The sequence below is a fragment of the Erithacus rubecula genome (assembly GCF_903797595.1).
Source record: "Erithacus rubecula genome assembly, chromosome: 21".
Lineage (NCBI taxonomy): Eukaryota > Metazoa > Chordata > Aves > Passeriformes > Muscicapidae > Erithacus > Erithacus rubecula.
Genome location: NC_136673.1, coordinates 1,529,619 through 1,551,231, shown reverse-complemented (window position 1 = coordinate 1,551,231; position 21,613 = coordinate 1,529,619). Strand labels below are relative to the sequence as shown.

At 43.8% G+C, this 21,613-nt stretch overlaps 1 protein-coding gene across 1 annotated transcript in view; it reads left to right on the top strand.

The window, feature by feature from the left end:
- Positions 1–17,826, top strand: part of RABGAP1 (RAB GTPase activating protein 1) — a 62,582-nt gene extending 44,756 nt beyond the window's left edge. The window contains exons 15-26 of the mRNA XM_079324493.1: positions 486–560; positions 2,696–2,821; positions 4,079–4,222; positions 5,778–5,819; positions 6,146–6,274; positions 8,754–8,846; positions 10,321–10,431; positions 13,102–13,206; positions 13,672–13,755; positions 14,563–14,634; positions 15,099–15,296; positions 16,103–17,826. Of these exons, the coding sequence (XP_079180619.1) occupies positions 486–560; positions 2,696–2,821; positions 4,079–4,222; positions 5,778–5,819; positions 6,146–6,274; positions 8,754–8,846; positions 10,321–10,431; positions 13,102–13,206; positions 13,672–13,755; positions 14,563–14,634; positions 15,099–15,296; positions 16,103–16,225 (1,302 nt within the window). The 3' untranslated portion in view covers positions 16,226–17,826. The remainder of the gene's footprint in view (positions 1–485; positions 561–2,695; positions 2,822–4,078; positions 4,223–5,777; positions 5,820–6,145; positions 6,275–8,753; positions 8,847–10,320; positions 10,432–13,101; positions 13,207–13,671; positions 13,756–14,562; positions 14,635–15,098; positions 15,297–16,102) is intronic.
- The last annotated feature ends 3,787 nt before the right edge of the window (positions 17,827–21,613 follow it).

Below are 21,613 nucleotides of genomic sequence, written 5' to 3'. Positions count from 1 at the left end.
TTCCTGACCTGTCAGCCTGCACCAAGCTGGCCAAGTTATGTAACTGGAGATGACTATGTACCTCCATAAAAATTACAAAGCCATAGGCATGCACTGAAGCTGATCATTAAAAGGAAGAAATAAGCAAAAATGGATACCTCAGGGTATTCAGGTATCTCAGCTGGAATGATTTAAGCTTCCAGCACTTTCTTTTGAATTCCTAGTGTTTCTCCCTCCTCCTAAAATCCCAGTGGGACCTATTTAGAGATAAAAGCACTCAGATAAGTGGTTTAATAGGCTGCAGCAATGTTGGTGCATCACTGGAACCAGGCACTGCCTCTGTGTATCCCAGTTTGGCTGTCATACAGATTTTCCCTCTGTTAGAATGATAGGGGCTGCACTCCATCCATGGGAATTGTATGGAGCTGTGTTCAGTGCAGTGTTCTCTTTTATTTGTGTTTCTTAGCTTAAGACAGGTACCAGTAAAGTCTTGATTCCTCTTCTAGGCCTACTCTGTGTATGATGAAGAGATTGGTTACTGCCAGGGCCAGTCCTTCCTCGCTGCTGTGCTGCTGTTACATGTAAGTGCTGCCTTTGCCCTCAGCTGTTTCAGACTAACAATAAATATTGCTCCACTTGCCTAGAACAGACTTCTCAGCTCATAGGGTTGCAGGGCACACATCCACTTATATGCTGGTCAGTAATAAAGTGATTTTAGACAGAGAAGAGTGCATTGTTTAAAACTAGCTGTGGTGTTTGTAAGGACTCAGTGTTCATGCCCTTGTGTTCCTGTACTGGGACCCCTTCCATTCAAGCTTGCACTCATAGCAAGTAGTAGGCATGGAATTGTGTATAAGACAACACTGTAAATGTTTTTTTACAGGGTTTTGGGGTCAGATTGAAGCTTTTTATAAGATGTTTCTGTTGGAATCAGTCAGAAATACCTGGTGTTTGCCATGCCCTGTATACACAGAGGAGTATTTAGGACATTGAAGGGATGTCAGTTCATTAGGTCTCAGTGCAGGCTGTGCTGCCTGTGGGCTGTTGTCCTGTTGGTCTTTGTGCTTCTTGGTTTGAGAGGTTAGGGAAGGATACAATAATACCTTCATATTTTTAAAAGAAACTGTATTATGCTTTTTTAAACTTAATTGCTGTTGATAGAAGTGATCTCATCAGTGTAATATCCTTTAATTGCTGGCATGTTCAGAAGCTAGAGAGAGATTTATGGTTGTCAGGAGTAAAAGTTTCAGATTCACTCATGCTTGGGAAATACAAGAGCATTAGAAATCTGAATTTGTATATTTATAGACTGCTCTGTTTCAAAGTAACACCAGCTTTTTGTCAGTGTTTCTGTTGCAAGGGTAGTTGGAGCTGCAGCCTGAGCCCAGCAGTGCTTTGAGGTTTCTTTTCCCCAGCTGTTGCTGCCATAGAGGGCTGAGCATGAAGAGTTCTCTGCAATTTTTGGTGGAAGAGGAAGTCTGGCCTTCAGGGGAGGATTTTCCATACTGTTGTAAAGTCAGGGGAGGATACAGAAGAGATTGTAAACTCCATTCTTGTGAAACAAAAGCCAAGTGATTAATGATAACAACCTTTTAGTTCTTTGTAACTGTAATCTGAAATATTTCCTAGATGAGCAATTAATTCTTTATTTCCTCACTGAATCAGATAGAGAAGGGCAATGTTTCCTGCTAGGAGAACAGCTTCTACTGAAACAGATGTGCTTGCTTGCAGATTTTCATTGTCAGAGTCCCTTGCCGTAGAGAGATTCACTCTCAGGACTGAACCATGTGTTATTCCAGAGTTCTCTCTTCAACAGTACTTGTGGCTTCTGGGAATAATGTATGCATTTAAAGAAAAGCTAAATTTCAAATAAGTTTCTTTTTATTTGATTCTCTTTGAAGTCAGCCTTTGGAGTGTGGCTGCTAAGGAAAATAAATAATAAAAACAAATGTTGCAGAAAAGGAAATTAAGTTTCTGTGAGTCCTTCACTACCAGTTTGGAATGTTTCAGGAAAGTTTTCTGTTTTAATAAACTCCATCTGCAGTTTAATAATAGAATCTTTGAGATGGATGTTCTGTCCTTTATAGAAACCAGCAATTGACCTGAAATCAGACTTTTCTACAGAAATATTGAAACTGAAACAGGGAAAAATGTCAGAACACTGATGAGTTTTGAGTTTTCCTTCAGTTTTTGATGGGAAAGGGAATCTTTCCAAACCAGTGTGAGTTGTGAGGTGTGGGACTTCTGTTAGCAGTTACTGGTCTCTTTTATTCATGTCATCTAATAAATAATCATCAAATGTAATAATGTCATTGGAAAAGGGAAATACATGATTAAGAATAAGGGAAAGGTTCTGTTTAACATCCCCCAGTAATACTGCTTCTGCCTTATTTTGCATGGGTGACAAAGGATTAGGATGGTCAAAATCTGCAAGATTCAGATTCTGATGAGTTCTGGAAGAAAGACTCCAGGAAACTGCTTTGGTCTTCATGTCTGGAGATGTATTTTTAGTTGAGTGATTGAGAGATGGTTTATTCCAATGAAATGCCATTTGCAACACTAAACCTCATTTTGTGTGATAATACTCTTGTTTACATTTAAACTGGATTAAAAAGTAGTGACAATTTCAGTCAGAGGGAGAAGGGAGGTTCAGACAGATTGACCTGATGTGAAGGGTTTTTATACTCAGTGCTAAATCCACCTTCCTGTCTCACAGATGCCTGAGGAGCAAGCTTTCAGTGTTTTGGTCAAAATCATGTTTGATTATGGACTCAGGGAACTTTTCAAACAGAACTTTGAAGATTTACACTGCAAATTCTATCAGCTGGAGCGCCTCATGCAGGTGAGGGAGGGTGGGTGGACCTGAGCCTGCAATTCAGCTCTGCCTGGTTCTTGTGGGATGAGTGGTGTTTGGAAGCTGTGAGGAAGGGTGAGTGGTGTTGGGAAGGTGTGGGGCAGGGTGAGTGGTGTGGGGAAGGTGTGGGGCAGGGTGGGTGGTGTTTGGAAGGTTTGGGGCAGGGTGAGTGGTGTTTGGAAGGTGTGGGGCAGGGTGAGTGGTGTGGGGAAGGTGTGGGGCAGGGTGGGTGGTGTGGGGAAGGTGTGGGGCAGGGTGGGTGGTGTTTGTAAGCTGTGAGGAAGGGTGAGTGGTGTGGGGAAGGTGTGGGGCAGGGTGAGTGGTGTTTGGAAGGTTTGGGGCAGGGTGGGTGGTGTGGGGAAGGTGTGGGGCAGGGTGAGTGGTGTTTGGAAGGTGTGGGGCAGGGTGAGTGGTGTGGGGAAGGTGTGGGGCAGGGTGGGTGGTGTTTGGAAGGTGTGGGGCAGGGTGGGTGGTGTTTGGAAGGTTTGGGGCAGGGTGAGTGGTGTTTGGAAGGTGTGGGGCAGGGTGAATGGTGTTTGGAAGGTGTGGGGCAGGGTGGGTGGTGTTTGGAAGGTGTGGGGCAGGGTGAGTGGTGTGGGGAAGGTGTGGGGCAGGGTGGGTGGTGTTTGGAAGGTGTGGGGCAGGGTGGGTGGTGTTTGGAAGGGTGAGTGGTGTTTGGAAGGTGTGGGGCAGGGTGAGTGGTGTTTGGAAGGGTGGGTGGTGTTTGGAAGGTGTGGGGCAGGGTGAATGGTGTTTGGAAGGTGTGGGTGGTGTTTGGAAGGTGTGGGGCAGGGTGAGTGGTGTTTGGAAGGTGTGGGGCAGGGTGGGTGGTGTTTGGAAGGTGTGGGGCAGGGTGAATGGTGTTTGGAAGGGTGGGTGGTGTTTGGAAGGTGTGGGGCAGGGTGGGTGGTGTTTGGAAGGTGTGGGGCAGGGTGGAGAGCGAGGACATCCCAGATGTTCCAGCAGAGGTCTCAGGAGCAGTGTGGTGCTCTGAAGGCAGATGTTCCTGACAGCTGCAGTGCCTCTGCTGTGGCTCTGGTGTCAGCACAGCCTCTGCTGGGTCCTGCTGGGCATCCACCCCAGGACAAGTCTCTGGCATCCTTAGGAGGCCCCCAGGCCCATTCCTGGTGGATGCAGGACCATGCACTGATGGTCACTCTACCCAAATTCCTTCTGTAGTTTGGGGGTTCAGCTACAGTTCCAAAATAAATTAACTTTCAGTGCTTCTGTGTGCTTTATTCTTAGGAATACATTCCTGATCTGTACAACCACTTTCTGGATATCAGCCTTGAAGCACACATGTATGCTTCCCAGTGGTTCCTCACCCTGTTCACTGCAAAATTCCCTCTCTACATGGTCTTCCATATTATTGACTTACTCCTATGTGAGGTAAGTGTTATAATTGGAGCCTTGCACAGCTCCCAGCTTTTGACAGTTTGTCACTATCTTGGTTCATGTCCTTGTTACTATCTGTTCTCTCAGAGCAAGGCGTGTGTTATTTTTATGTAGAAGTGTTACATTTCTGCAATGATAAAGATTCTCAGCATTTTAAAGAAACAAATTAAGAATCAATAGGTATATAAAAGATTATAATCTTCTGTTCCCTATGGCAGTGGTTAATGTATGTGAGAAGACTCTGAACAGTGTGATGAGAGCTGATTTACAAATATTTGGGTTCTTCTCCTCTGAAGTCACATTATGCACAACAATGACTTTTTTTTTTTTTTTTCTTATTATATTATTGCATGGAGGCCATTGGGTATAAAATGGCCCAGCTAATTCTCATGCTGGTAACCTAACAAGCTTGAATCTCTTTCTCCTGCAAAACATGAAGTCTCTCTATATTTCACAACTTATATTTAGAGAGCAAAATTCTTTATATTGAGATGTTATCTATAATCATGTTTAGAGCAGTGCATGTAGTGGTATGTGGGTGAGCAGTATAATTACAGTATGCACTTATTACCATCAGTGAACAAATGCCATTTTGTACTGAAGCATCCTTGAGTTATTTAATGATTTGCTGGGTAACTTTATGCATCCATTCTTCTTGGATCTGCCCTTGTTGCTGTGAAGTGGCTGATTTCCTGCCTTGCCTTTACTGAAGGCTTTCAGCATTCACAAACCTCCTGGTCAATGTTTTTGCCCTTTCCCTGTGTCTGCTGCTTGCTTTGTCCATGTGCCAGTGGAATAGAAAGCAGCAGATGGTATGGAGAAAATCACTTCTGTTTGTTTAGAAACACATTTTCAATTCATAAATAGTAAATGTGCTCACAGAGAAGTTTTTCATCATTTTAAAGTAATAGCAAAAGAATAACTTAGTGGGAAGAAGAAAGGCAGGATCTTGAAATAAGATTAACAATGTGTCAAAATTATGAGTGGGACCCCTGAAGAAAGTGTGGGCTACTCCTGACTGCAGAACTGTTTGTATTTAATTTAATTGGATAATATGAATAGAACCCCTCTGAGGAGTAGAGGCAGAATAGATGCCATGGGACTCTGTCCTAAAGTGAGTCACTTTCTTTTTCATTGCATGAATTATCCCAGTTTGTGAAGACCAGAATTTAATATATTGGTGTATATATATTACTGCATTTGAATCAGTGCTTTTAGAAGTTAAATTATCTTGAGCTGACCAGCTACTCATTAAGAAATAAAATAAAGTGCACCACATAATTGTAGAGTTTCAGACTGCTAAGGAGGCAGTAAAACCGGTGTTGATTGTTTTGCTCTCTATAATGACTCTCCAGTAAATATAATTTTGCCAGTTGTTTGCAAAGTCGTTCTTTGTGCTTTTCATTTATGTAGCACCTAGTTACACATTTATCCTGACTCTTAATTTATCAGAAATCAGACAAACAACAAAACCCACCAAATAAATTCCTATCCAAGCTTGTAAATACTGAGAAATTAAATTATTTTGTCATTATTTTTTTCTTTCCAGGGAATAAGCGTTATCTTCAATGTTGCATTGGGATTGTTGAAAGTGAGTATACAGTGTTACACTGTGGTTTATGTATCTTCACGTGACATATGAAAATTAAGAAGTCTGTTACAAAAATATGTTGTTTTTGTTGAGAAGCTAACAACTGCCTGTGGCACACGTGCTGTGATCTGGCATGTCCTGTGCAGCACAGTGCTTTTTTTGGGGGTTGGAATAGGAGGTTGCAGAAATAGAAACAAACACTCTTTACAGAAGGTTAATAAGCAGTGATGTTACTGCAGCTTTCCAAAGCTGTTGTGGCTTTATTGTCTCTGGGATTCAATAACTGTAAAAAAACCTTGGTTTTTCCTGGTGTTTCTTTCCTGCAGACTACCAAGGATGATTTGTTGCTGACTGACTTTGAGGGGGCTCTGAAGTTCTTCCGAGTGCAGCTGCCCAAGCGCTACCGCTCCGAGGAGAACGCCAAGAAGCTGATGGAGCTGGCCTGCAACATGAAGGTGAGCTGCAGGGCTGCTGAGCCCCAGCCCAGGGCAAATGCAGCTCCATTGGCTCTCACCTGGCTCAAAGTGTTTCCTTTTTCCTTAAATTCCCTAGAGGAATTCTCTGTGGGATGTGTGGAAGTACAGAACTTCCCTGGTGTGTTAACATCCCAGGCATTTTGTGATCCAGGTGTAGTAGCAGTAGCAGTGTGGATACCAGTATTCTGCACAGAGTTCAAGCATATCTTGTGTGAAACTAATGTAGAAATTACAGAATAATCAAGAATAAAGCTATTTTATCTATCTAATCACTTAGCATTAGCCACAGATTAAATGTTCCACATGCATCTGGTTCACATCATCCTAATGAGTGCATTTGCCTTTTATGTTTCCAAATAACATTTTTTTCCTCTTCCCATTCTGCCAAAATTCCCACTGCTCCAGTGCTGTGTGGAGAGGCACAAACAGTCTCTGAGTGGACATGGCAAGGCTGCCCATGGTGTCCTGGGGTGCTGAGTGTTTTGGGGACATTAAAGGGGAGGTTTGGGGGAAGCACTGCTGGGCTTGGCACAGAACACTTCTGTATCACCTCCATGATGGGAGTGCTGCATGTAATTGCTTTCCTTGACCTAAAATATAAGTCCTTTGCTGTCAGTAGAAATCTCCTTCTCTGCCTTTGGAAGTATTTCTTTGAGCAGAAAAAGGCCCAATATCAAAATAAATAATTAATAGAAAGGGAGAAGTAGCTTGGCTAAGGCATTGTGATTAGAAGAGCATTCTTTTGGAAATGAGATCAGGAAGTCATCCTCTGGAGACAACACCAGATTCTTAAAGTCACTCCTTAAAGCCCATCTCATTCCTCCCCTGCCATGGCAGGAACACTTTCCACTGTTCCAGGTTGCTCCAAGCCCTGTCCAGCCTGGCCTTGGGCACTTCCAGGGATGGGGAGTTCACCTCTCTGGGTAACAGATGTTAGCAGAGCTGCTGCTGCCTCCTGTGCCCCTGAAAAGATGTGGTGGGACATAAGTGTTCATTTCTGCTAAGCCAGAATCCCTGCTGACTTCCCCAGGCCTCCCGTGCCCAGAATTTATGACAATGATGAATCTGCTCAAGATCACCTAAAAAGGCAAAACTGGCTTAATGCACTTGAAAAGTAGAAGATGAAAATGCAGTGGTGTGCTTGCCTTCCTTTCCTCTGGCATGGTGAATGTCTCACTTGTCAGGATCTAACTTTACATTGCAGGAGATTTGGGTGAAACCCCAAAATTTGGGCCATGTTTGAGCAGGGGCAGAGCAGTGAAACAATCTCCTCACATTACTGGCTCCATTCTCAGTGAAGGGGTAATTCTCTAGGTGGGTGTCTGGGCTGCAGGAATAACTCCTGCAGTTGTGTGTGCAGGTTGGACCACAGGTAATGGCTGGCATGTCAGAAATGTTCCCCCTGGTGCAGAGAGGTGTTTCTGGTCAGGTCTCACTAGAGGGAGCTTGGCCACCACTTTCTGCAGCTCCTTCCCAGGAAGGTTGGTAGGGAGAAAACCAGATTTCAGGAAACCAAACACGTTTTCCATTCTGCCTGTCATTTATGCATGTAAAATTCAAGCTGTTTCTCAGAAAAGTGTTTTTAAAGAGGAAATCTTAGCCAGAGCTTTTAAATTTATTTGGTTTACTGAGATTTTTAGGTGCAACTTTTAATGATAGAAATTTCATTTAGATGCATAATATCTTGCATGTGAAATGCTCACAGTGACCTTGGCATGGTATGTGTTGCTATTGTAACCTCTGGCACAGGTAACACCAGGAAAATGCTGGTCAGGATCTGTTACAGCTCCCTGTCCCTGCAGGGCTTGAACTCTGGGCATGAAATACTGAATTCAGCATCACCTTTCTGTCCCTTCTCACAGAAGGGGAATCTGGGGGCCTCTCTGAGAGTGGCTTTGCTGGTGCTGTGTGTGTCAGAGCCAGGGACTGAGCACTTGTGCCTCTGAGGTGCTGCTGCTTGCCCTGACACCTCGGGGCTGTTTTCTGCTGGGCTTGAGTGACACTGGCAGAAATGTCAGCTGAGCCTGCACTTGCCCTTTCAACATTTACAGTCTCATGTAAAGTAAACCAAATGCTTCTGTGTGATGATAAATGTTACAGCTGAAAAAGCAGCTGAAGAAGGCTCAGCATCAGGCCAGTCCAAAAATGAGCTGTGTCTCAGGGGTTCTGTTCTGCTGAAGCTCTGCTGTGTGTGCAGCACCAAGGGGAAGCTTGGGCAGGATGCTCTGGGTGCCTTTTGAAACCTTCCCTGTATTCTACAGGAAGAGGCTGCTGTCATAACATTGAGTGGGACTGAGTTTTTGGCCACACCTGAGGGTTTGACACTCAGAACTGGGTGAAGCCATGAGCTGTGCTTTGTAGAAGGCAGGAGTTGCCTGAAGCTTGTTCCATAACCCTGTGTGTGTTGTGTTCTTTTATCAGTGTTCTGGGCAGGAACTAATGGGCTGCTTTAATTTAGATTAGCCAGAAGAAGCTGAAGAAATATGAAAAGGAATATCATACCATGAGAGAGCAGCAGGCTCAACAGGAGGATCCTATAGAAAGATTTGAGGTAATGCTTTACCTTCTCCAGCCTCATTTAACAAACAGGAAGTTGTACTTTGACTCTTTTTTGAGCTGGTTTTGTTTTCTGACCAATTTGAATGCAACAGGGGAATCAGCTCCAGGAACGTGAAGGGAATGTCTCTGCTGGCAGCATTGGTCAGGATGGGGTTGTTGTGAGCCCAGCTGGGCAAGAAAAGGAGGAATAGCATGAATTTTTATTTGGGCTTATAGAATGGTTCAGTAGAGCCTGTTTAACGTGCTGATTGCACCACAAGCCATGAACAGACAGGAAATGCCTGACTGATTCTAACTCTGCCTTCCATGGTTATGCTCCTGCTTTTACTCCTCTTCCTAATTTCAAATTATGTATACTGCAATAAGCATATAATTTTATAAATAGTTTATTTATCAAATAAAGGTAATACAGGGATAAATTACACATGTAAAGTTACATATGCATATACATACCACGATAACACACACAGAGACATAGATACAATAAATTCACGTGTTTTAATCAGAGAAGTTTTATGTAAACTTTCTTTAGTATGTGTGTGTGTGCTGGGAATTGTAACAAGAGAGAGAAAATAGAGTCTTTTTCCCAGGATTCTCCTCTCTTACCTGTTTCTAGCATACAAATTCAATTTTGAGCTAAGAAAAGCAGTACTTGTAGGAAACTGCTGGCAAGGTATTGATGGCACAATGATACCCCTGCTATTGCAGGCTTCAAAACCATTTCTGTAGCTCAACAAGTAATGGCTGAGCAGAGTTATTTATACCTGGTGTCTTCTCAAGGCTAATCCTGTGTTTATTTCACATTTACACTATGGCTGTAGTTTTATCTCAGGGAATTCCATGCAGGTAGAGTTGTGTTTGCATACTAGAGAAGCAAGGTGGGCGTTGGTGTGTAGGCACAGGCAGCTCTGAGTGTCAGACCCTGCCCTGGGCAGCCCCTGTCCCTCTCAGCCCCTGTCCCTGCCCTGCCCTGTCCCTTTCAGTCCCTGTCCCTGTCCCTGCCCTGTCCCTCTCAGCCCCTGTCCCTGCCCTGTCCCTGCCCTGCCCTGTCCCTGTCCCTGCCCTGTCCCTCTCAGCCCCTGTCCCTGCCCTGTCCCTCTCAGCCCCTGTCCCTGCCCTGTCCCTGTCCCTGCCCTGTCCCTCTCAGCCCCTGGCCCTGTCCCTGTCTCTGGCCCTGTCCCTGCCCTGTCCCTGTCCCTCTCAGCCCCTGTCCCTGTCCCTGCCCTGTCCCTGTCCCTGTCCCTGTCCCTGTCCCTGCCCTGTCCCTGTCCCTGTCCCTGCCCTGTCCCTCTCAGCCCCTGGCCCTGTCCCTGTCTCTGGCCCTGTCCCTGCCCTGTCCCTGTCCCTCTCAGCCCCTGTCCCTGTCCCTGCCCTGTCCCTGTCCCTGTCCCTGCCCTGTCCCTGTCCCTGTCCTGTCCCTGTCCCTGTCCCTCCCTGTCCCTCTCAGCCCCTCTGTGTCCCCGCAGCGCGAGAACCGGCGCCTGCAGGAAGCCAACATGAGGCTGGAGCAGGAGAACGACGACCTCGCCCACGAGCTGGTCACCAGCAAGATTGCACTGAGGAAGGACTTGGACAATGTAAGTCGTGTCCTCAGGGTGCCTGGGGCAGACAGGGGGTAGCTCCTTGTTCCTGCTCCTCACTGCAGAGGGGATCCATGGAGTGCTTGTTTTGTGTGGGACAGGATTCCCTCCTCCACATCCATATTGCACACTGACAATGAATAGGCCTGTGGCAGAGCTCCATGGGAAACTGGAGTGCTGACTGAAATGCTCATTACTCTGAAAAGCAGTCAGTGACTGGAGGGAAAGGAGAGCCTGTACTTGAGTAGTTGCTTTCTTTTCTCTAAGGAAGTCTAGCAGGAGCTGTGTCAAGTCTTTGAACCATCACAGAGATCATAACATGGATGCTGGCTTGTGTTTTCCTGGGATTTTTATGAATACAATTTCACAGCAGACAGGTTTTGCAAAGTGCTTGATAAACTTGAAAGTCTGAGTCTGTCTGGCTCTGCATGGATCAGGTTCTCAGGTACCTCAGGCAACTCTGAAAATGTTGTGGTTTCCATTTGGCTTGTTGGAATCTGCCCGTGTGAACTCCTCATCCTGGGCTGCTTCCAGATCAGTAAAGCTCTCAGGAGGAAACTTCAGGTTTGCTTTGTGTTACAAGAGGTTTTTTCAGCTTTCTGTCCCACTCCCTTCTTTACATATTCAATTGTGGGAGACTTTATTAGGATATGCTTTTTCTTTTTTTTTTCCAGGACATGCAGAGACAGAAAAGTACTGGCATTTCTAGCACAGGGGAGGCCACAACACATTTAGTCTGTCTGCTTGGGGAGATGAGGGGAAGAGTTCAAGTGCTCATGTTTTACCATTCTTGTTCTGTACCAAGATAAGTGCATTTCTGAAATCTCAAAGGAAAATGACTTCTGAAAGTTGCACGGTGCAGGAGCTGACAGGCTTTAAAATGTTTCATTGGATCTGCCTCTGACAATTTAAGGTTTCCCACTGTCTCCTGGAAACTTGCTGTTGGAAAACTATTCATAGTAAATGTTGATGCCAATGGGTGAATGTTGCTTTAATGAGGTGTGGTTCAGGACTTTGGGGTTTTATTACATCTCCTGTCTTTAGGTGTTAAAATGTAGATCATAGAAGAATGTTCTAGAAGCAGGTTTTCCCCATACATTGGTATGTTCACCTCCTCTTACCTGAGCTTTTTCCCTTCATTAGTGAAGTTTCCTGAAGCTTCACACTGGTGGTAGCCCAGCAGTGGCACTTGGGAGATGGACTCCAGCAAAAATGGTCCTGAAGAAGCTTTTTCTATCAGTTTTTAACTGTTGTTTGTGGCTGCTTGAGCCTGTATGAGATATGGTTGTACTTAAATTTTTTTTTTTTTTAATGGAGAGCTGGGAAAGGAACGAAATTAGGTAAAATTACTATGCTTAATTTGATATATAATAGTCTTGTATTCAAAGATGGCAAATGATGTTGGCAGCATTTGGGTTATCCCCTGGGAGGAGGCAGGTAGGTTTGATCCTGCTTCAGGACATGATTGATTCTTCTAATTGGATCCTGAAGTGATAAGTTTCATTCTGCCAGCCTGAGGTCCTGAAAGGAAAGTACCAAAGGACTTTAACACACATTTTCTGATACCTCCATGGCACATCTGAAATCTGCAACCTAAAAGATCAAAACACAGCATTTGGAAATACAAGAATTTCCTTAATATCCTTTCACTAGACCAGAAAATAGGCTTCATTTTTCTACTGTTGTTGGGCTGCTACATCCCAGTGTTCTTTAACTTTAAAACAGCTTAAGCCCCATCTGTAATGAAAAGATGTTCTTTTTGCCTTTGCTGTCTGTTTTAAAGGATCAGCAGGACTTTAAGGGACTAAAATTCACTTTTTGATTTTTCTTCCTTTGAAGGGAATTGGTACAGCTACTTTCTGAAGATTTTATATATCAGTTGAGTTATTGATCTATTTTTATGTAGAATCCATACACCTATTGGGAAGTGCTGTGTTGTGTGTATGGGACAGGAAAAGATGTCTTAACTTTGCAGAGTTTTAGTAGTTTATAAAGAGCTCAAAATTTTTCAACAATATATTTTTATACTTAAAAAGCAGCAGTAAAAAGGGATTGTTGGTTTCTGGTGGGACATTTCTTTCCCTTAAGGAGGAAGGAGAGAGTAGCCTGACTTACATTTGCTTCAGCAGCTCAGTTTTGTATTGCAGTATTTTCTGGGATGGTATCACATCCATTGGGAAGTGTCAGAGAGTTCTGGGGGCTTTCTAAATGATCTAGAGGCATTTTTCATTAATTCTATTTTTATTGCAAGATTGAATAATTGCAAATTAAACTTAGGTCTGAGCTGGTTATGGTCTTTTATTGATCTTGCACATTGTGAGCCTTTGGTTGTCTTCAGAATATATTGGTCAGCTTCCAGACTGGACAAGAAAATGAAACTTATTTCTGGTATTGGATGACTTTAGCAACTCCAGTTTTGCTAAAATTAATCACTGAATTCAAGGAGGCATTTTAGAGGGCTGGACTGTAGTGGTACATGTCATTAATTGTGATGGGTTGCTGTTTTGCTATTGCAGATGGGAAGTTTAAGAAAAATAATTTTCAGAATAAAGTTTTATTGTTTTTAATAACCAAACCTTAATAAGACTGGAATGGCTGCAGTCTTGGCTCTGTCCTGGTGGAGGCCCAGCAGGGAAGCCTCTGCTCAGCCTCCACTCTGTGTTGCAGGCAGAGGAGAAGGCAGATGCCCTCAATAAGGAGCTGCTAATGACCAAACAGAAGCTGATTGATGCAGAAGAAGAAAAGAGGCGCCTGGAGGAAGAATCTGCTCAGGTTGGGGCATTTCTGTCATTCTCACTGTTCTGTACAGTACAGAAATGATAAAAATAAAAAGTGACGAGTGTGGGAAGGGCTTAATGTTCTAAGTCATGTTTGTCCCTCTTCTTGGGTGTAAAGGACGTCAGCAAAGCAGAATTTGGCATTTTCCTGCCAGGTGCTTCATAGGGTGGGGAATTTTTAACTTGAAATCACAAAGTCACAGCCTGTGCCAGATGCTGCACAGAGAGGCAGTGCAGGATATCAGCTGTCAGCACTTTTTGATCCTTCCTTTTCTTGGCTAGCTCACTGTTCTGTCAGTGAAGGCCACCAAAGCCTGGCTTTTCCTTGCCTGCATGGAGCTGAGCTGGACCCTGGGTAAAGCAGAGCACTGAGGATAAGGAGAAGGAAGAAATACCACCTGGGTATTTTTCAGATTACAACTATATAAAGCCTTTCTTTGCTGTTTTTTTCCCCTTACAGCTGAAGGAAATGTGTCGTAGGGAACTAGATAAGGCAGAGTCAGAGATCAAAAAGAACAGCTCAATTATTGGTGACTACAAACAGGTAAGTACAACTTCATGATGATGTGCTTTGCTATCCAAGTACAAGGCTTTCAGGTATTTTAGGAGACTTCTGGAAATCAATGTCATCTGTGCTGTGCATTTGAGGACACAATTTAGCTGTTCTAAGTGGGAACTCTGTGGCTGGATTTGGATTTTCTTTGGTTAAGACCCTGAAGTGGTCAGTCCTGTTTGCCCCTGATGTGGGTATTTGTAGATCAGCAGTGACCACAGCCTCAGTTACAGCCAAACCTTGTTCAGTTGGGCTCTTGGATATCAAAGGTTCACCTCTGCCAAAAAAGCTTCTCTCTCACCTTCTGTTGCCAATCAAATGCACCTCAGAAATTAAAGTAGAAAGATGCCTTTTTCCTTTTGAGGCTTAGCTTTGGCATTCAAGCTCCTGATCACAAGGTATCAAGGGTGCAAATTCATGTGTCTCTTTAGTGGGCCCATGGCAGGTCTCAGGGAGTGAATTAGGGTGTTTTTCACTACTCTGTCTTGCCTGTTCTTTTCTCCCAAAAGCAACAAAAGGGCCATGCTATTCCTAACCTTTTTTGGCTCCTTTAGCAAGGCCAAACTGTTAATAACTTATGTTGGAACTGCACCTTTTCCTGTGGGGATAGAAGAATATGTAGAGAATGGGAAAATGTACAGTGAGATGGCTTAATGCAGCATCCCAATTTTTTTAGCTTTCTAAAAGTCCTTAGACTATCCATGTTAATATTGCAGCAGCATTTATTTGTGCTTTAGCATTCATTTGGGAGGGAATTTACATTTATAAATGGTCTGGTAACATAATTTTGCTTGTCAGATTTGTTCCCAGCTGAGTGAGCGACTGGAAAAGCAACAAACAGCAAATAAAGCTGAAATTGAGAAAATACGGGTAAGAGACCAGATAGAACCACAGTCTCCAATGTTTCAATCTCTTAGCAAAATCATAGCAGCAAAGACAGAATTTATTTCATTACAAAATGGTGGCTGAGAGTCCCCACAGATAAAAGAGAAGATTATAATGGGGTGGATCTGGGAGAAAAGGTGAGCCCTCTCATGCTAACGTTGATGCTGGGGGTGTTTTTGAGGGGTCTCTTTTTTTTCTGGAAGAGATTCTCTGTCTCTCTTTTACCTTAGAGTAACAGGGGGAGGGACAGAGGTCATTATTGTAGCAAAATAACGCAGCAGTGTTTCCAAAGCCACAGTCTGGGGCTGGCAGGAGCTCCTGCTCAGCTGTGCCTCCCTAAAGCTGCCATTAGTGGCTGCTCTGGCATGGGGCTGCTCTCCCAGAGCAGAGGCAGGAGCAGCTTTGCTGACATCCCCAGCAGGCTGCTCAGTGCCAGGTGTTTTCTTTAGCAAAAGGTGGATGACTGCGAGCACTGCCGGCAGTTCTTCAGTAAGGAAGGCCGTGTGAAGGTGGCCAGCACTGCCAAGGACGGTTCAGACGAGGACACGGATGAGGAGAAGGAAACACTGAAGAACCAGCTGAGGGAAATGGAGCTTGAGCTGGCCCAGACCAAGCTGCAGCTTGTGGAGGCGGAATGTAAAATACAGGTAATGCTCTGGAAGTTTGTTTTGTAGTCTGTACAGCGTGTCTGCATTCCTAGAAAAATGTGTGTGTGAGTTGTAGAGGGGTTGGAACAGATCCTGTTGGTTGAAACCCTAACCTGCTATTTCCTGCATGGGTTATTTAACCAAACACTGCGTCTGAAAGTTGCTGTATGCAGACGATGTAATTGAAATTGCATGAACTGTATTTAGCAGCCACTACAGCTCCCAGACATCTGCCTGTCTGCAGTGCAGTGCTGGCTGCCTGATCTCCTGCAACTGCTTGGAAGGAGCCCAAGCTCTGACAGAATACTGAATCATGCATGTCTTTATCTCACAATCAGTGCTAAATGAGGAACTAACATTGACAAATGTTAGACATGTTTCTTAAAACATGATTGCAAAGCACTTCAGGTACCTGAAGTATTTCTGTAAAATATGACAACATTGTGCTTTTAGCCAAAGACTGATACGTGCAGCTTGTTCACAGAAAGGGAAAAGCTAGTTTGTAGAAAGTCCACTTCCTGTGGGAATAGCTCCTCCTCAGATGGAAGAGAATTAAAGAGTTTGGATGTACTGAAGAAAGCAGAATTTTTCACTAAGGGCAATGGCACAAGTCTTGTTTTGCTTTTCAAAGTGTTTTTTTTTTTCTCTTTGTCAGCTTATTGTGCTACTTTTAATTTATGTAAGACTTGTTTAACTTCTGAAGTGGCCAAGAGTTTGTAGATCTTCTAGAGCCTTCTAGGTTTAACTCCTATAACCTTGTGCTAGGAATATGTAACAAATTAATGAAATTATTCTTCTCTCTGCAGGATTTGGAGCACCATTTGGGTCTGGCCCTGAATGAAGTACAAGCTGCAAAGAAAACATGGTTCAACAGAACAATAAGCTCTATAAAAACAGTGACTGGAGTCCAAGGAAAAGAGACTTGTTGAAAAGCACTTCTGTCAAACACACCTTCTTAACACAACACCTTTTGTTGCCTTCCTTGGCCAGATGTTTAATTCTGTGACATGAGAGGACCAGAATGTAAATATAATAGAAACACAGCATGTCAGGATTTCAATAGGTCAGTGATAAAGAGGATGGAAACACAAGAGAGGTTTTATTGCTAGACATGGGATGTTCATACTACTGATATTTAACAGGTGATGTAGCTAGATTGAAGCTCTTCCGAGAAACACTCCATTCTGCGTCTGGCTGGAGGCTTTTCACAGACTAGGTACGAGAACTTACCAAACCCTAATTGTTAAGTTTACATATGATAGGTTTTTTTACAGTTATAACCTTTTTTAATATTTTATTTGAAAGGAAAAGTGTCACTAACAAAGTAAAAAAAAAAAAGAAAAAAAAAAAACAGGAAAAAAAATGCAACAAAAAAAAATACAAGTTTATCAAGAACTACATCAGTGCCAGAAAGCAGTCCCCAGAGGTAGGAAATGAAGAGTAGGAGGTGACATGTTTTGCTTTATGAATGGGGATGATTTCAGCATTCCTGTCGAGCAACCCCACTTTGTTTTAGTAGATGCAGCATCCATCTCTCTGTGTTTGGCATTTCTTTCTGTTACTAATCAATTCTATGCAACTCTGGGCTTTTTTGGCATGGGCTGCCAAACAAATTCGCCACCGGAGGCTGGGAGACTTGTCGAAGTGCTAGACAAGAATAATCAGAATTGTGGGCAAATTTCCGTTTCACTTGTGTCATATTGTTTGATCCACATATCAGCAGCATTCCAATGCCCAGCACCAGGACTGCTGAGAATATGAATTCTGTGGATGGTCTGACATTCAGTGGAGTCTGTCTGGGTTTTGTCAGGTTTCTGTTTTGTTTTTGTTTGTTTGTTTTTACCCGGCTGTAGCAGGCCTTCTGCGGAGCTCCGACAGAGCTCCCAGGTTTTAGTTTTGCACATAGGTATGAATGGGACAAAGAAACAATAAACTGAGATATATATGAGGCAGAAATCACAGCGTGAGTGTAGCTGCGAGCATCTCTAGCTGTCCAACTCGCTTCCCTGGTAGTGCTCTGAGGTGGTGTAGGTCATTTTTCACGCTCGATGCAGTTGCACTAATAGGTGCTAAACGTGCTTGGAGTTCTCATTCCTTGGATTGTATTGAGTTCTCACCAGAAAGCTGTAGAATGGAGTTTTGCACCTTGTAATTTTTTTAATTTATAATGGTTTGTGTTATGCTGAAGTATCTATTGCATCAGTGGATAAATTTTGTGTGCAGTGTGAGTATAAGCTGGTAACAATAAGAGGCACTGGTTTGTATATAAAGATATTTGGTTTATTTTGTATTTCTAACTTTTTCTTGTTTACTGTACTAATGCTAGCTAATGTACTCTGTAACTACAAGATAGAACATGCTATGTCCAAGCTTTTTTCCTTAACTGCATACATTATCTCTATTGTTTAATACCAAAAAAAAAAAAAATACTGTAACTCCATCAATATTAGATGCGTGGACATTGTGGTAGCATAGTTGCAGTGTGTATACTTTATGAATTGAAATATAAACTAGTAAAATTGTATAACTATTTTGTTGTTTCATTTCATTTGAACAGAAAACTATTAAATATTTTGCAATATAAAGCTAATTCTCTTCTTAAAGTAGAAGCAGTAGCATCTGCAGGCTTCTCCAAGACTGAAACCACAGTCATGCTGCAAAGGGCTTTGCTAAAAAAGACTGCATATTCTGAGTGCTGCCAACACTGGCTTTATATAATAAAATCTAGGGTTTGCTTTGAAAAAAGAAACTGCAGAAATGACCTTGTGCAGCTTGAAACTTGTGACTCAGTATTTCTCAAACATGTCCAATTTAGAACATTTTTTTTTTCCCATGGCCCTCCAAATTCTGCCTGAATCTGCAAAATAAATGTAGGCTATCTCTGCTTATCACCATCAGTAACAAATTCTGTGGGGTCAAGTGTGGTTCATGTCATCTTCAGCAGGGTTTTGTAGCTGTGGCTGAAGCCTGCACGACTTCAGGGCTGCACTAATTGGGTCACGGGGCAGCTCTGCTCCCCAGCCCTGTGTTGTGCAGAAATAACCAGAACAAATGGATTTTTGTCACCAAAACCACCAAAGGTGACTGGGAAAGCAGCCCTGCTCCAGGAGGCTGCTGTGATGTCACTTTCCCAGTCATATTTTGCTTTTAGAGAATGGCATTATGTGGTTGTGTGTGGTCTCCACTGCTTTGTCTTCCCAGAGGTGCATCCATTGGTAAGGTCAGCTCTGCAGTTTCTCAGTAATTGCAACCTTTAGAGAAAGTTTAAAGGTAAGTAGGGGACAGGAGTAAGCAACCCAAGAATGCTTCATCCACTTGTCTTCCTCAAGGGGACTGGGAAATAATGTAATAGTGTAATAAATGAATAGTGTAATAAATAATGTAATAATTTCCTCCAAAAATTAAGTACTCGAAGAGAGGAAGCTGCTTTATTGTTCAGATTTCTTCCACTCTCTAAATAAACATTACCTTCAAATTGCATGCAGCATATATTCCCTTTTTAGTATGGATGCAGAATATGCATAATTGTTTCACAGTATTTCATCCAAAGCACTTTATAGTCAGTTTCCAGTCCAGTTTCCATGGATTATTTTAGATGCCTACCTGAAGGTTTTTGGTGCTTGGAAATAAATGTGTTTCACATCCAACTCCATCTGAAACATTCACAGCTAATTAAGAAAAATGGATCCAGTGCTGAGACATACATCTTTGGAAGCACAATTACATGTGAAAGACAAGGGAGCAGGTCAGTTCTGAGATGAGGAAATTGAATTTGCAGATGTTCAAAACTATGAATAAGGAAGGTAGAAAACCATATTAAATCAGAGCTGCTGTAAGCATGACTATTTTACAGGCCTGTGAGAGAAAAGGAATGAGTGTGTTTGGTAGCATTTGGGGCATTAATGAGATGGGTATTTCCTGGTAGTCAATCACCTTTCTGTTCACATGTGCCTCAGCTGGGTTGGAATACTGAACTCCAGCTCAGTGCCAGTCTGCTGATGCTGGGATTAATCTCCTGTGCCCCAGGCTCCAGCTTCCAAATGCTTTGCATGTTTGTGCTGTATCATTAAGTTCCAATGGTCTCAGTGTGGGAGCTCGAGTGTCACAATCTCATTTGTGTTGCAGAACTTTTTGGCAGCTCAGGGTCCGCAGCTGGAAGTGGATATTCAGGATCTATCGGAAAGTTTTACCTTTAAGCATTGCTGGTAAGCCGTCTTGAAATTTATATAACTACCTCCCTGACTTTTTTTAGCTGCCCTTCTTATCTGTGGCAGTGATATAAAGTTCCTGTTATCAAGAGGAGGATTTCACTCCATCTGTTCAACAGCTTGGCTCACATTCATCCAGCCTAACTTTAGACACTTTGGCGGTGCCTAACATAAGAGTTTAATCCAGGAGGTTTCAGCCCCGGCGGTGCGGGGGCAGCGCTGCGGGCGGGCGGCTCCCGGCCTCCCGGGCTGCATCAGGGAGGCTCCTGTGCGCCCACAAACTGAGCAGAGTCCTGCCTAAATAAAAAAGAACAAACTGGAAACGAGCCATCCGTGGACACTCGGGGCTTTGCTTTCTATTTTAGTTTTTTCCTCCTTTTCCTCATTACTTTATTGTGCAGTATTTTTCCTTCCGTATTGCCAAAGACCATCAAGGTCTCTCTATACAAAGATTTTGCTAGAATTTAGCACTGCACATCCTAATGCATTTGAGCAACACAGGCTGTTTTTGCTGTGTTTTCTGCATGCTAACAAGCACCACGGTGTAATCTGGGACTGAGGGCTTTCCCTCGGGGTAATGTGGCCACAGGCACTGTAGGAAACTCGGGCTGTGCGGCGAGCAGGAGGGCTCTGCTTGGGAGCCATGTTTGTTGAGTTTTAACATTGAAGTCAAGAGTTTCCTGAGGGTGGTGTAAGTTCCTGCTGAACGGTTGATAAGTGTTAACTGAAGCTAACCGGATGTTTGAGGTGGATTTAGCCGAGGAGAAGCTCAGAGACCACCCCAAACCCTCCCGCTCCTCAAACCCCGCCGGGCGCCGCCTCAGCGCCCTCACGCTTTCCCGCGCTTTCTGTGGGGGCGAGGCCGTCGGGGCCCGCGCCGAGCTCTGATGGGCTGGCGGGTGATTGGCAGCAGGAGCAGCCCTTGGGCGTGAGGGCGCCAGCGGCGCCATTTTGTTTGCCGTGAGGGGCGGGGAAGAGGAGGCGCGGTGCCGGGGGAAGGAGCCTCGGAGCGAGCCCGGGCAGGGCTGGCCGGCCGGGAGAAGGTGCGGAGCGCGGGCACACCGCTGAGCTGCTGGGCTGGAGGGGAGCAGAGGCCTTCGGGCGGGGTGGTGTTTCCCGAGGGAACCATGCAGATCCTCCCAGATATCTTCCATAGAGTATGCTGGTGTTAGAAGAGCAGCGGAGGACACAGAGCTTTAGATCCATACAATAACCACTGGAGATTGGTGATACTTTGGGGAAAATCTCTACAAAACTTGCAGTGCATTAGTGGCCCATTAGTGGAGAAGGAGTAAAATTTTCTGCTTAATTTGCACGGAATTTAAATGGTCTTCTCTGTTCTTTTCCCCTTGCAGACACACCCCAGGGCCCTCAGGCTGAGGCAGGCAGTGAGTTCTTCCCATGCTGCAGCAGCAGCCTTTCAGCAGGAGGTGGGTGATGTTCATGGCAGCCTGTCACAGGCAGGTCTGAGCTGAGGCCTCCTGAGGTGGAAACCTTTGAAATAGGCTGTGAGAGTTAATAAAGTCTAGCTGTTTGATCTATAATGTGATGAGTGGCTGCCGTGGGCTGTTCTCCCCATGGAGAACCTGCGTGAGAAGCCAATCACACCACTGACTGCTGATTAAGTAATTTATGGGTTCCTCCTACAAATCTGATCAGAAAGTTGTATTATGTCTTGTACAAAAATTATCTGCTAGGAGGAAGTATAGTAAAACTGAAGTGCCTTGGAAGTAAATCTATGTCATGTGTTTCTAATACACCTTGAACTTACAGGTAAATTGTTCTCATACTGTTTATAAATAATGGTTGAGATAGGAGATGTAGCAAGAGTTTATCACAGAAGTTTTTCAGAATACAAAAAATTTAAAATGTTAGGGCAAAAGTATTTTTTTAATCTGTTTGAATTACAGCTGAAGGTGATGTGAGTTGGTCTCAAGATCTCACCTTACAGGCCCTTGATGTGAGGGTTAACACTGGAGGGGAGCAGGAGTCCAAATGCAGGTTGTTTTAGGGCAGTGAGCAGGCTGATTCAGTTATGGAATTGCAGAGGTCCATTTCAATCAGCAGCTTATAAAAGTCATGATTTTTAGGGAAGGACTGCAGTGTTTA